This window comes from Siniperca chuatsi, linkage group LG14 (genome assembly GCF_020085105.1).
Source record: "Siniperca chuatsi isolate FFG_IHB_CAS linkage group LG14, ASM2008510v1, whole genome shotgun sequence".
Classification (NCBI taxonomy): domain Eukaryota; kingdom Metazoa; phylum Chordata; class Actinopteri; order Centrarchiformes; family Sinipercidae; genus Siniperca; species Siniperca chuatsi.
In genome coordinates, this window is record NC_058055.1 from 11645746 (window position 1) to 11661441 (window position 15696).

Below are 15696 nucleotides of genomic sequence, written 5' to 3' on the forward strand. Positions count from 1 at the left end.
AGAGACTGCCCAATCCCCCAAGCCAAACCTCACACAGAACAGTCGGCCCAACCCAACCACTCCATCACCATCCGTCAGCTCACCTGCAGGGCACACACCTCTGGACCGACCCTCTCCCAAACACTGCAGGGGATTTGATGACACCCAAGATGGCCCACCAGTCCTGAGCCATCCTGGACACTAGCGCTGCAACGATTAATAGATTAATCGATTAGTGGTCAACTATTAAATTAATTGCCAACTATTTTGATAATCAGTTTGAGTAATTTTTTAAGAAAAAAATGTCAAAATTCTCTGATCCCAGCTTTTTAAATGTGAATATTTTATGGTTTCTTTACACCTCTATGACAGTAAACTGAATATCTATAGATCAACATTTTTCACCATTTCCTAACATTTTATAGGCCAAACAACTAATCGATTAATCGAGAAAATAATCGACAAATTAATTGACAATGAAAATAATCGTTAGTTGCAGCCCTACTGGACACCAGCCTCAGTTGTGAACGCTCAGAAAAGGCCTCGTTGGCTCTCCCCACCCATCCTATCAGCAGATTGCAGATTGATAGCAGGAGCAGCTAGCTGACTGACCATCAAACACCTGAATCCACACCCAGGCATACACTGTCTATGCCCACAGAAGGTACCGTCCTGAACCCCCAGCGGTGCTCCAGACCACACCTAAAACCTGCCAGCCAGACACTGTGGTCACATCTGCTGCAGGGCACAAATAATTAACCCCAATTAATCATGTTTTTGTCGTGTTCCATCCTTGTGTTCATTAAATTGAACCTTGTAGTGACGTTGCTGCTACAGTAAAGACCTTTAGGACTGAAGTATTTTGGTCTGTTTCTCTGCAGTTTTGCACTTGATGCTGGGATCTTGTAGACCATAAGTAATATTTTTGCGCTGTTGTATTAAGATGATCACAGGTTGAATTTTTTTATTGCAATCTTAAAACAAAGATTTCCCTCTGCAGCAACTCACAGTAGAGAGAGAGAGACTGGGGTCTGTTATTTTCTCTAGAACTCAGCAGGATATCTAGTAGTGTGGAGTTTGCTGTGCATGGGAAAACATAGCCAGACATCATCTGCACTAGCAACACAAATGAATAGATGGCTAATCTGGCGTGAGGGTGCAGTGTAGTGGAGCTGTGGTGGAGGGCTTATCTGGCGTGAGGGTGCAGTGTAGTGGAACTGTGGTGGAGGGCTTATCTGGCGTGAGGGTGCAGTGTAGTGGAGCTGTGGTGGAGGGCTCGTCTGCCTGGTGGGCCTTGTCCTACGGGAGCTCTGGGCGACCAGCAGGTGGATAAAAGGCCCACTGTGGGCTGCAGATGGTGCATGGCCTGGGTTAGAGGAGGGAGAAGGCGATGGAGATGGACAGGCTCACAAAGACTGCCTCCACCCACCCCCATCTCCCATCGACCCACATGATTTCACTGCTACAGAAGAATCCCCAGTTGTGGGGCTGGAGGGAGGGAGGTGGGGAAGTCGTCTATATACAGCTGGGTTACAGCATCAAGGTCTGAGCCTCAGGGAGAGGCAGCATTTACTCTTAATGGAAAATGAGTATACCCTGTGACCTCAGCTTTGGTCTTTCCCCATGTGGTAATTTCTGTTTCCCTTAACCTCTCGGCTTCTTTTCCCTTTGTGCTGCTGACTGTCTCATGGTCTGCTTCTCACTTCTGCTTACTGGCTACTGTCAGAGTTCACAGCTACAGAGTGAGGTCTGTCTGGTCTATCGTTGGTCATTTAATGCTTTTCAGAAATGGGAGTAAAGGCACAGAAACAGTTTTGCTCCCCTCATGACGTCTTGTAACCTCAGGGAGCAGGGATTAAAGATTGCAATGTATACATAAACATGCTATTTGAATAAAAGCTACTGATACAACATTTTGTATATTATTTCTGCTAATCCTCAAACAGTAATCAGAAACCTCTTTACAGTAGTTCAGTAAGTGTTTGCTTTCAGTAAAGCCCATATAGCTTAATTGTTTAATAACGGGTGGTAGCTATATGTAATTGCATGCATTAAGGGGATGGAGGTGCAGTAGTGTTTGCTTTTCCTGCAGTATTGTTGTGGCACTTCAGTTAGGTGAGACAGAATAATTGAAAGCCGTTTTTATCTGTGGCTGTGCAGCTCCTCACGTAGGTCTCTAATTATCATGTCACCCGGAGATAATTCAGCAGACAGGATCGTTCACATACAAACACACACATACACACACACACCACTTTGCAGCTGCTCAATCGATGTGTCTGAAGGTGAAGTCTTACCAATAAGGTAGTCTTTACATGTATTGTTCATATAGGTCCCCATATATCCTCATGTTTCCTGTTTATGGATACTGTTTGTGTCAGGGTTTATTTGAAAGAAGACACAAAGAGAGAGAGAGAGAGAGAGAGAGAGAGGATTTGTGTGCATGTGCATGGGAATGTCTTGGGCTGTGTGAGTGATTCAGCAACCTTGAGGGATAATGTGCCTTAACTCAGGCTATGTGTATGATCCAAAGGCATGCATAAAATGTAGACCACCAGGGTGAGCATGAGTCTGGTTGATGATGTATATGAAGATTTAATACATGATGTATGTGTATAGGAAAGTGCTGAATGAGGACAGACAGTAGAGTAATGAGCTTAACCATCAGTATCTGCCTGAGTGTCCTCCTCTACTTTGACGTTGGGCAAGAGAGCGAGTATCTAAATATTTTATCATAAGAGGCAGATGCAGATGAGAGGCTGTGCTCATATTCACTGACTGGAGCAGGGATTACATTCATGTTCTTGTTGCAGAATAGAAGCACCCAATCTTAGCTGATTAATTCAGGGCTGTGATATTGCAGCAAATTGGCTTCAGCAGTAAAGCAGAGCACATGAGTTATAGCCAGGTCTGTTCTAAATGTGTCACACATTTTTAATTACACCTTGTCCTTTAATAATTCAGCAACAGCATGGGCCAATCTGACCTTTGTCAGCATATTGAAAAATATAATGGCATGGCTCTAGGGATGGCAATGTCAGTTCTGTCCGACTAAAATATCCAACAACTAGGCTACTGAATAGATTTCCATGAAATTTTGTACAGATATTAATGTCGCCCTCAGGATGAATTTTAATAACTTTGCTGATCTCTTTATCTGAAATAGCTGCAAAACTAATGCCATTCTCATCCTTAGCTGTGCTTTGTGTTTAGTGCTAATTAGCAAATGTTAGCATGCTAACACGCTAAACTAAGATGGTGAACATGGTAAAATTATACCTGCTAAACATTAGCATGTCAATATATTACATTTCCATTTGTGTAAAAATACATATTTGAGTTACATAAGTGCAGTAATATAACTTGGGTGTCATATAAACCATTAAAAAAGACTCATAATCATAAAGCTCAGAAAGATAAAACCTATAGAAGAGCTAAATATTTTTATATGAATTATTCCAAACTATCCAGTGGCATAGAAAACCTACCACTCTTCTGTACAAAAAGCAGCCCAAATTCTTTATAACCATTTGGTAGTCAGCTTATGTTCCTTGCAACTGATCTTTCAACAAAAAGAAAATATGTGGATTGAGTTCTAACACTTTCCACCCATCCATACAAATCTAAAGCCATTACAGTGCTACTCCCAGTGAGATCGATATTGGAAATACTGAGATATTACACTGCCAGTAGCACTCAAACCTTTGAGGCCAAAGACTCTGGTGTAATCTTAGACCAGTGTTCGATGAAGAGGTACGCTGCTCAATGCTCCGTCACAGAGACGTATTGATTAATCTTTCAAGTCTACGGCCTCATGCCTAAAGCAAACATAATGAACGGTGCCCAGATCTTGAAGATTATAATATGTATGTCACCTTTATGTTCAAAGTGTACATATTGCATCAGCTCCTGTTCCTCCTCCTTGCAGATTTGTCCAAGAATCGCCTCACAGAAATCCCTCCAGAAGTGTGTCTGTTCGCCCCCCTTGAGTCGCTCAACCTCTACCACAACTGCATCAAGTGCATCCCAGAAGCCATTATCAATCTGCAGATGCTGACTTATCTTGACATCAGGTGGGTCACTGATAACACTATACTTTCAGTTTGGTTCCTGTGTCTCATTATATCCATTCAACAAAACTGAATGTATATGTGTGTTCAGTTTTATATCTTTCAAGAAGTGCTTATTCCCCTTTCAGAACACTAACAGGGCAAACATGCTTACATGAAAGAGAGGCATTTCCTCTTTTGCTAAAACTCAATTCCCAGTGATCAGATACTCACTGTTACATGCTTCTGTGTACAATTTTAAATGTAGGTCAATGTTTTGTCTTTCTCTACAGCCGAAATCTCCTGTCAGTTTTGCCAAAATACTTGTTCAGCCTCCCCCTCAAAGTCCTGCTTGTGAGCAACAACAAGCTCGTGTCCATCCCTGAGGAGATCGGCAAGGCCAAAGAGTTGATGGAACTGGTGAGCAGTGTGTATGTGTCGGTGCATATGAACTTGTGCATATTGTACTGCCAGAGTAAGCCCATTTCCTATACTTTGGCTCCCCTTGCAGGACGTGAGCTGTAATGAGATCCAGGTGCTGCCAGCTCAGGTGGGGAGGCTTCAAGCCTTACGAGAACTCAACATCAGGAAGAACTGTCTTCACATGCTGCCTGAGGGTCAGTCCATCACTCATCAGGCTCTTTGTTTTTTCAATCACTGTGTTCTTTAGAGTAATCCCATTACTGATTTAGACTGACAGTTTTGGTAATCATATCAATCCTTTCATAGCCAAAAATTACACCTCAACAGTGTTTGGTTTGTGTTGTTATCATGTTATGATTTGGGCTTATTTTGTGTTGGCTGTCAAAGCTAAAATCACCTTGATGAAGATAAACAACATGTAGAAAGCAATGCTGTCATACAATAGTAGCGAAAGAGGGATCTTTCAACAACATTAAACAATTCTTAACTGTAACACAACAAACCATGAAGCCTCCAATTTTGTTTTTATTTTATAAAGTTAAAAGGCTAAAGTTCATGTGTCGCCATGAGTGTGAGCACCTTTGTTGCTCAACAAGTGTGTTTAGGTCATATGAATTCACCAAGGTTGAACTCTGTTATGAAGCTGACATAAAGGCAGTTGCGGATACCTCTTCCCATTCCCTGCATGCATTTAAATTAGAGTGAATTATAATCAAATATATGACATAATCACACCCTTAATTTGGAGAGTGGAGCTGTAGACTACACATTTTTAATGAAAAATCTACGAGAGTTTGGAAGATGTGGGCATTTACCAGGCAAGGAGAGTCTCATATCAAAATGCTAATGAGTTGCATTATGGGAATTGTGGGATTTAGTGTTTTCGGGGGTTTGACTCATACTAGGGAAATATTTTTTTGGATTTTTGGATATCTCAGCCTCCGTGGCATCAATTTTGACTTTATAGAACTGCAAATACTAAATTGTTGGAGTACTCCTTAAGATGTCATACTACTGTAGACAGTAGATCAGCCCAGAAAATAAGACCAATGAGGACTTGGCTCTGTTTTTAGGGTGATGCAGTGCACTGGTTAGGTCCAACCCACCAGCATAACAAAGCATACAAAGACTTCCCCATTGAATGTTGGAAGCAGAGCATCACATTCAAAAAAATATGTTTTTGAAAGTCTTTTTTTATGAACTCCTTTGTCTGTGCTTGCAGAGTTGGCTGACCTGCCTCTCATCCGACTTGACTTTTCCTGCAATAAGATCACAGAGATTCCTGCAGCCTACAGGAAACTCAGGCAGCTGCAGCACATCATCCTAGACAACAATCCTATGCAGTCTCCACCCGCACAGGTAAGTGAATTCATATTATGAACACATATTATCTGCATGTCAAGTATAATATGGTGTTAATATGCAGCACAAATGGTTTTTATGGGTTTCCTGTTTGTGGTTGAGTTGACAGGTTGTCATGTCCCTCACATTCCAATGTACATACAATTGCACCATCTAGTGGATGAATGAACATATGTCTCTTTCTAGTAGTTACAACAACTCAGACTCTAGAGACACCTTGAGTGCATTTTATGTATGTTTCAGATTTGTCTCAAGGGCAAAGTGCACATATTCAAGTACCTGAACATCCAGGCATGTAGAATGGACAAGAAGCCGGACACCCTGGACCTCCCCTCCCTCGGCAAACGTTGCCTCCCACAGCCGCTTACAGACAGGTACTGACACATTTATTCTTATTGTTTCATCATGTCATGACACACAATGCAGCTACTTTTGTATCATTTCTGTTCCTTTAAAAATATTATTTGAACATACACAGGCTCCCTTGCATAGTCCATGCATTATGACATGTACACATGGCAAACTAATCATTGATTTTATCTTTACCTGTTACAAAAATGCAGTCCTAATGTGCAGTTTGTTTTGCATATGTTCAGCATGGAAGATTTTTATCCCAGTAAGAATCACGGCCCTGACTCTGGAATTGGTAGTGACAATGGTGACAAGAGGCTGTCTACAACTGAGGTCAGAGCTCAAACACTCAAGATTAACTGATGGCGTTGCCAATGCATGATGAGCATGTTATCGTGTTTTACTACTTAATAGAATGCAACATTTTGAGATTCATAAATGTCAAAGTACACCTTGTGGAAATTTCTTTCTCATACACTACATACACAGCAGCAATGTTAAATTGCTGCTGCTAACCAGCAAGTATTCATTTTAGTTGGTCGGTCCGCTTTTCAGTATGGTAAATCAAAACAAATGGAAACACTCTTGGGTTCTGGCTCAAGCAATAGCACTCACTAGCAGAGTCTCCAGAAAAAGCAGTAAAGGATAAGGCAGCCTTGCAATCAGCAATAGAAAAGTAGGCAGATACAGCATACAAATCTAAAGAGGCCAAAGCAGACAGGCAGTGGTAAAAAACTGGCAGAGGATCATGAGAAAAGGTGGGCAGACTAGACGAAACAATGGCCAGATAGGTATGGCACCTAAGCAGTAGAATATCTGGCAAGAATTGAATGCTAACTGGGTACTGAGTAGATTAGAGGGCTAATGGGAAGCAGGCATGCAGGCATGCAGGCACGTGGGTGATCAGGGGTGACTGGCTGAGGTGGGAAGCTCGCTGAGAGCGACTGGTGGACAGATGGAGAATAACCAAGTCTAGAATAACAGGAGAGGTTGTTGTGGAAATCAACAACTTTGAAACACACGTGTGTGGGAGTCTGTCTCTGCCCCAAACACAAGTAGCGTCCGCGCTGCTGCTGAGCCAAAGTATTGCATGAGAAGCGAACGTACATCATTATTATTGTGACAGCAGAATAACATTAGAGACTTCATCCAGTGTAGGATGTATACACTCAAATTCACACAACTATGTCTGGCCAGATGCAGATTTGAAAGGCAACATGACAGATAAAACATATGAAGTAGAGGGCGAATCAGGTGAAACTGTGACGCAAATTCGCAAATCATCAGACTAGTTTATTAATTTAAAATGACAATTATGTGCAAACATTTCTATTTAAATATTTAAAATAGGAATACTAAAATGCAGGTACAAAAACAAGCACACAAGCCCATTTGAACCAAACCTAGAGTTCACTCCTCGTTCTTTTCTTCTCCTGCAGCCTTCAGACGACGACACAGTCAGCATGCACTCTCAGGTTTCAGAGACAGCCCGTGCTGATGCCCTCTCGCTCCTCTCCAAAATGGACTCTTGCAAAGGTTACCGAAAATAAGTATCACATATTCCCGTTGAAAGCAATAACAGAGACTCGGGGGTTGTTGAATGAAGTGCCTAAAATGTGACAGTTTATGTGATGAACGCGGATGCTTCCTCCCTCTATCAGATCAGGATCTCTATGACTTTATAGAGCCAAACCCGGACGAGGATCCTGCTCTGTCAGAGTGTGATGGGCAGCAGGGCAGTCATGTGTCTTGTATAAAGGTATGTATCTATCTATCAAAATGATGATTACAGACATAACAAAATGTTATGGGAAAAGGTAATCAGTGGGCAGTCCACAGGAGATAAAATTATTTTCTGGTTATTGGTTCCTAACATGGTGTGAATGTGTGTGTGTGTGTGTCTGTGTGTATTGCAGGAACTGGAGAAAGTTCTTAACATGTCTCAGTCTCACCAAAGCAAAGATAAAGACAGTTGGAAAGAGGAGTCTGGGTGAGTTCATTATTCAGCACAGCAGTCAAACAACTTGTCTTGGCTTGAGTTATAATGGCACATATTTTCATTACAAAATGTGGTCGAAGCAGATGGCCGCCCACCCAGAGCCTGGTTCTGCTGGAGGTTTCTGCTGGTTACAGTTTTTCAGTTAGCAGGCATCACAAACATTCCATGTCACAGATATTTATGGAATATACCTGTATGTCTGACAGATTTTGATAACTGAATGGACCGTTTTGCATGTGATAGCTCAAATAATGAAAGAATGTTTAGAAGTTGTGAAGAGTACGACAGTTTCACTGAGAATCACCTCATCAGTTTTGATCTGCAAGCCATGCTGCAGTACAGTAATGGATGAGCTTGGTCAAATAACTCGATGGTAAACCCCTAGTGAAAACAGAAAGCTCCTGTCATCACCAGCAGAAAATACACATTGACTGGCAGTCTTCTGCAATAACTGGTCTGTTTGATTGACAGGCGTGGCCCGTGTAAATAAACACAAGAAAATCTGTAAGACAATGATAGTAGCTATTGTGAATACTCATTTTGCAGTCTCTCAGTTTAAAACACATATTTTCAGGTTTATAGTGCAAAATGTTAGACAATCATGTGCAGCCTTGATTTATTGTACATGGCCTCAATGACAAATAAAAATAATGTGGTCAAAAAGATGAGTTTAGATTACACAATTAAGTTTGCATACACACAACTATGTCAAAGAGGCTTTGGTGATTTGACATCTGTGATGAGGCTTTCTGAATTTGTTGTTTTGGTGATATGGAGTGTTCCTATGCAAAAGCAGAATGTTTAAACTCGTGAGTCAAAATGGGTAAGCTGTATATCTGATAATAACTTTGATTCTGAACTTTCCCCAGGTCTGATAAGGAGCAGCTAGTTGAGGAAGAGGATGATGAGCTGAAGGAAGTGCTGGATCTGAGGAAGATTGCTGTTCAGCTTTTGCAGCAGGAGCAGCAGAATAGGTGTGTGGCTCTCCTTTTTCTTCTAGTAATGTAACAAAAGCAATCCCATACTTAATGAAACAGTCTGCACTGCCATTAGTTTAGATCTCCATTTGCTGCATTGCTTAAATCCACCTCTTTCTTCTGTTACTTTCTCCTTACTCCTCACTCATCATGTGACATGTATACTCAGGTGTGCTCCTCCTATTGGTCAGGCTAACAGCTTAGATGGGAGGTTGTTTCCTGAGATCTGATATTTGTTTGCTTTTTAGATTTTGCAGGCTGAAACTGTAGAACATCCCCAAATATCGCTCCATGATCACCATTTTACCTCTTTCACCTCTGCAAGTCAAATTCTTATCAGCATCACTCCACTTACTTGCTGTCCACTCTTGTCCTTTCCCTGATCGTCTCTTGTTCCCTGCTTTCTCCCTCAACTCGGCTGCGGCACATTTCATGTATGGCTTCTAGACGACGTTCCTTAATTTGCAGAGCAGAGAGTCTTATTCACCGACGGAGAGTGACTGGCCGGGCACACAGGTAGATGCACTTTCTTTAGCATCATATACAGATAGTTTGTATGTCACGCTGGGTAGATAACCACTGGTCATGTCAAACACACTGACACAGCAGACCTATGGTGTGTTTCTGCATCTACCTCAACTTACGTTCCCATACAGGCTTCATTAGTTTTTTTTGTACTATATGAATGAGGAAATCTAAGCTGTTTATATGCTTGAATTTATGAAAATGTTTCCATCTTAGAAGTGGAATTAGCTCACTTTTTCTATGAGCTGGTTTATGCGAACTTTGATAAGTCTTAAATTGAAGACTAGCCTATAAACGATGCAGACGATGCAGATGAACTTCCCTTTGTTGCTCAGCTGGTGAAATTTCCATTGAATTAGACTCAGCCCAGTTGATTTTCAGGACATGTCTATTTGAAAGTCATTGTCAGTGCATCTGGTAACATGAGTCACCGCTGTTGTAACAGTTATTGTTGTTGTACACCTCTGTCTGTTTCCTATTGCAGATTCTTAAGTCACTCTGGAAGCTCCAGCAGCAAACCGAGGCCTCCACCGCAGACCGCTCGTAGGTACGTACGGTATGTTCAGTCCTGCTGACTAGAAGCACACATTTACAGTGGAGCCCTTGTAGAGGGCATGTCGTAATGATGACTAGGAACCTATAATTATTACATACTTTCCAAAGAATTATATATTTTTTCAAAATATATTATAGCCTATTTCCAACTGGTTTCATGAAAAAAAAAACATACAAAAAACAAAAACATCAAATTCAGGGGCAAATATTTCACTTTTACTATGATATAATAGACTACATTAGATCTTAATAATGGCCAAATACAGCTAGTAAGCTGACATGTTTTACAGGGTTGCAAATAACAATTATTTTCACTATTGATTAATCCGTTGACTATTTTTTTCAATTAAATGATTAATGGTGTAGTCTATAAAATGCCTAAAAACAGTAAAAATTCCCAAAAAGTCTCCAATTTTAGTTGCTGAAACCAGCAAGTGTCTGGCATTTCTGCTTGATAAATGAGTTCAAGGGCTGATCATTTAAGCATAAATGGTTAACTTGCTTTTTAACTTGCTTTTGTTCAGGTCAATCACAGGGCAGTTCTGCAGTGTTTAACTTCTGATTCTAATCAGACATTGAGCCTCATGCAAGAACCACTGGTACAAACAGATTTGTTAAGTGGTACTTCAGAAAACCTGTGAGATTCACGCATTTCGAAATTTTCTCTTACGTACAAATGAAATTGGTTCAAATGGGTCAGGCTGGCACAGGCCTGGCGTACGACTCTTGTGCAATATATATATATATATATATATATATATATATATATATATATATATATATATATATATATAGGTTCTTGCACAAGGCCCTTAGTGTCTTTAATGTTATCTGAATGTAAAACAACAGCTATAGTCATCTGATGCTACTCATGTCTTTATTCTAGTGCTTCTCTGGATGAAGGAAGTAGTGGAGCATCAGTGCTGAGTGGACAGGTACAAACTGATCTCATGTCTATCAAGTTACTTTGTTTATGGTCATGCCTCCTATTCCTCCTGTGATGTTTTCTCTCTGAAGGATGCAGAGAATGAGTTTAATTTTAATTGTCTGCTTTTACAGCCTTCTTCTTCCTGCTCCTTTGATGGCAGCCTGAAGGCAGATCAGTCAGATTCAGAGCCAAAATGGCCCGAAGTCCCACCTGTACTCAATCAGAATGAAGATCGCAGGAGGAACAAGTACCTGAGAAAAGATTATCTGAAGGTATGAGTGGGTACCTGTCTAACCATAACCAAAGTGGTCTAATTCATGCTTGTTGTTGTTTGTTTTTGTTTTCATAGATTTTGAGATATCCATCTCTAAAATTCCTGTTAATGCCACAGTTTATGGAAATGAACGGGCTGTGTTGCTCACAGAACTGAGACGTTACATTTGAAAAACTTAACAGCAACGTGTAGCCAGATAATCTGGACAATCCACAGACCTTACTGAGTACACAGTTTTTATGGGGTAACTGGGACATTGTCTCTGGAAATACACACTGCTGTTGAGTTTTTTCAATTCTTTGAGCACCACAAACTTTATTCTCCATTTTGTATTCACATAGCAGTCACAGCAGAAGTAATCAGGTATCTCAAAACCTGGGCCAATAAAACCACAACATTATTAGATACCATTATTGGTGGGAGTAAATGTGTTTTTTGTGTGATTTGGGTGAACTGACTCTTTAAAAAGTGATGTGAAAACGTGTGCTGTTACCAGCACTGACCAGGAGGTCTCATAAATGTGCATCAGGTAACTGCAAGGATCCTTGAGAAAGTCCCAGTTTTTATAAGAAATTTTGATGGTACAGTTATTTTGATTAAAGAAAACATAGTGAAAGAAGGTATGATGATCATAGGCCACTCTTTTATCCATTATCATTCCTCCCATATTATGTACTGTACGTCAGTATGATATCTACAACATAAATAGTCAACAACAAAAGTTTATTCAAGTTTGCATCCATAGTCGAACACCTGTCCAACTGGAGACCATGAATAGAAATGAAGCAAAACAATTAGTGTCAACTCCTAAAAAGAATGTATTTCCTTTCCTGACAGTACAAGTGTCAGAGTGCTCGGAAAAACTCCAGTGGGAATGACGACTGTGAGGTTGGTGTGAGAAACATCCTGTGTGGATATAAATCAAAATATCTTATCATCTCAAAACATCTTTCAGTGTATTGATATGGCACATTTGATTGTATTTGATGTTTTGTCTTCAGGAGGGCTTGCGCAGCAGTGACTTCAGCACCACTCTGACAGTGTTTGGACTAAAGCCAAGATCAGGTAACTAGCACTTATTGTATGACCTCTACTGGGTTAACTTTTTGGCTCAGTGTTTTTACTTTTCAATGCAGTGATAATCATGGGACTTGGGTTTAAAAATAGACTCCCACAGTGTATTTATCTTTTAAGTGTGTGGTGGAAATGTGTGATATAAGCCATGCATGTACGTGAGGAAATTCACGTCAAGCGGGACAACAGTCCATGGCCATTTGCATGACCTCTTCTGAAGATAATAAAAAAATAGATACTAGAAAGGATGTAAACCCTTATGACTTGATAAATCCAGAAGCTTAAGTAAAAATTTAAAATTGGTAAAGAGCAAAACATATTTGAAAATTAGGTTAGGACACATTCAAATCAATGGGGTTAGCTAAATTAATCTATATTTAGTGCAGATGAAAAAACACAGAGTCAGTGCTCCATAGTAACCCAAGACTGATAGCTATTGTGATGTAAACACTTTCCTCTTCACATGCAGCCAAAATATTTTAGGTGGAGTCCCAGTGTCCTTTCTTTGGAAGTGGGGTAGGTTTCTAAGGAACTCTTGAGCTGTTCTATATCAGTGCATTAGCACTAAAGGACAAGGCATAACAGGATTGATGACTCTCAGGACTGATGACTCGCTTCAGTGCACTAATGAATGTTCTTTTGTTTTATAATTATCTGTAAAAACAGCAGTGGTGAAGGAAGTATTCAGTTCCTTTATTTAAGTAAAGGTACTAATACCACACTGTAAAGATATTCCATTACAAGTAAAAGTCCTGCATTGAAAATGTTACTTAAGTAAAAGTATATAAGTATAAACAGGAAAATGCACTACTACTCAGCTGAAAGAGGTGTTCACTATGGCGTGCCCCAGGGCTCGGTGCTGGGTCCAATCCTCTTACATGCTCCCTCTTGGCCACCTACGTAGACATAATATCAGTTTCCATTTTTACACAGTCGATAGTCAGATCTACCTAAGCTGTGACCCTGCAAAACACAATCAGAACACTGTCAACCTGCTAAACTGCCTAAATTTCCTACAGCTAAATGTTGATAAGACAGATATATTGATCATAGGTCAAGATTGTGCAAATACTCTTGGTGTAATTTTTGATCAAAACTTCAGCTTAGACAAACATGTTAAATCAATGGTTCAATCCTGCTTTCATCATCTCAGAAACATTTCAAGGATCAGATCATTTCTTTCTGCCAAAAATCTGGAAACTGTTATTCATGCCTTCATAACTAGTCAGTTAGATTACTGTAATTCCTTGCTCTCTGGCATCAGTAAAAAAATCCCTCGCCCGTCTCCAGCTCATCCAAAACTCTGCTGCCAGGATTTTGACTCATGATCACATCACGCTGATCGTGGCTTCCTTACACTGGCTACCTGTTGCTTTTAGAATTGATTTCAATATATTATTGATTACTTACAAAGCCTTGAGAGGCCTAGCCCCAAATTATTTAGCAGATCTTTTAGTGCCCTATACCCCTTCCTGCTCCCTGAGATCCTGGTTGTTCCTAGGTCCAGATTTATACTCAAAGGTGACAGAGCCTTTGCATTTAGGGCTCCGAGACTGTAGACTGACCTGCCTGAGGAGATCAGGGCTGCAAACTCTGTCTTGTCTTTTAAATCACTTTTAAAACACACTTTTTAAAAAATGGCCTTTCATTGATTTCATTTATGTTTTATAAGAGCTGAAATCATCTGAAAGATTACCCTCTTTGAATTGTGCCTTATATTTAAAAGTACATATTTGGAAAACATTTGTATCATCTATTGTAAGAAGCTGAGTTTCCAGAAATAAAGGTGACGCCAGGAGTGTGAGCCATAACTCAGATTTCTCGCTTGGATATCATCAGACATAAGGCTTTGTTTTTGGGCCTTGTAAGAGTACATTTTATTTGGCAGACTTTCCTGAACAGCAGCAGTGGAATGTGCATATCTGTTACCATGCTAAACTGAAGACCTCAGTTGGCCAGTGGTCCTGCTAGGATAGTCAGTAGTAGCTGTTTCTAGGAATATCTTTGTATCTCACTGTGTGTTATCTGGAACTCATAACAGTGCGCTTCATTTATTATTTTAGCCTTCACCAGAGGAAGCCGTCAGGAGTACACCTCGACAGACCCCAGTTTCACTATGAGGAGGAAGATGGAGCACTTGAGAGAGGAAATGGAACAGATAGGACTCTTACGGCAGGTCAGGAACCTCACGGCTTGTTTATCCCTTTCCATTTTACATAGAGCATTGAGTCACTCACAGGCCAAAGCCTCCCAGATCCTGCTCTTGTTCCAGTGTAAATCAAATGTTCAGAGGATTGCGTGTCACAACTGCACATGGTTTCTAAGAAGCTGAGTCATACTGTACTCTGTATTAACCCTACAATTGACTCATTGTGTTAGGCTCATGCAATAGAGCATATTGTGCATAAAGTGAACTTTTCTTAGCTTTCACCTGCTGCCTGACCATGATACATCATCACCATGTTGCTGTTGCTAATTTCTTCTCAAGAAGAGAGCTGCCCTTTGGAAACTACCAACTTCCTGTTTTTGTAGTAGTACTGCTTTGCAGTAGAGCTATATTTTAGTACTAGTTATTTTCAGTAGTAAGACAAGTAGTTTTTAGTCGTAATGGGAGTAGTTTTTTAGCAGTTGTTGTAGTTGTTCATGTAGTACTAAACTACGTTCTTTCTAGCAATGCTACATTATGATTAGCAGTAAAATGTGCTACTCATACCGTCATAACGTTGCACTAATAGAAAGCAGACTTGTTGGGCTGCAAAGTCTTATAGAGGAGGAGGATAAGTTTTGAAATTTTATTTTATTTTCATGTGTTGACATGAATGATGATTACTGAAAGGTATTTAACTGTTTTATAAGACTATTTCAGAATTGCTCTTGTGTGAACATGCACAATTCACATTCCAATGTGTTGTTGAAGATTTTTCCTCTTTTTTTTTTAACCTCCCTATATTCAATAAATTCAGTCAGTCAGTTGGTACTTAATCCTGTCTGGAATTCCTCATAATGGATGAGTCATAACTTCAATTCCCTTTGACTGTACACTGTTTATGGAACCGAACTGTGGAGTTTTCTTGTAAACAAACAAAAGTCATATTATATTCAGTGTTACTCACCAAAACTCAGTGTGTGTATCTGTGATGTCTAACAAACATGTTGAGTGCATTTCCTTCCTCATAAAACATAAGTAAAGCTGATGTCTT

General features: G+C 40.2%; 1 protein-coding gene across 3 annotated transcripts in view; it reads left to right on the plus strand.

The window, feature by feature from the left end:
- Window positions 1–15696, plus strand: part of lrch2 (leucine-rich repeats and calponin homology (CH) domain containing 2) — a 31958-nt gene that overhangs the window by 6582 nt on the left and 9680 nt on the right. For 2 of the 3 annotated variants that reach the window (XM_044221360.1, XM_044221362.1), the window contains exons 2-18: window positions 3908–4052; window positions 4322–4448; window positions 4540–4645; window positions 5674–5810; window positions 6057–6187; window positions 6410–6497; window positions 7604–7700; window positions 7826–7923; window positions 8081–8154; window positions 9033–9137; window positions 9588–9656; window positions 10150–10221; window positions 11107–11155; window positions 11280–11420; window positions 12260–12310; window positions 12424–12487; window positions 14560–14672. In XM_044221360.1, the coding sequence (XP_044077295.1) occupies window positions 3908–4052; window positions 4322–4448; window positions 4540–4645; window positions 5674–5810; window positions 6057–6187; window positions 6410–6497; window positions 7604–7700; window positions 7826–7923; window positions 8081–8154; window positions 9033–9137; window positions 9588–9656; window positions 10150–10221; window positions 11107–11155; window positions 11280–11420; window positions 12260–12310; window positions 12424–12487; window positions 14560–14672 (1667 nt within the window). The remainder of the gene's footprint in view (window positions 1–3907; window positions 4053–4321; window positions 4449–4539; window positions 4646–5673; window positions 5811–6056; window positions 6188–6409; window positions 6498–7603; window positions 7701–7825; window positions 7924–8080; window positions 8155–9032; window positions 9138–9587; window positions 9657–10149; window positions 10222–11106; window positions 11156–11279; window positions 11421–12259; window positions 12311–12423; window positions 12488–14559; window positions 14673–15696) is intronic. The other variant, XM_044221361.1, reaches the window with a different exon arrangement.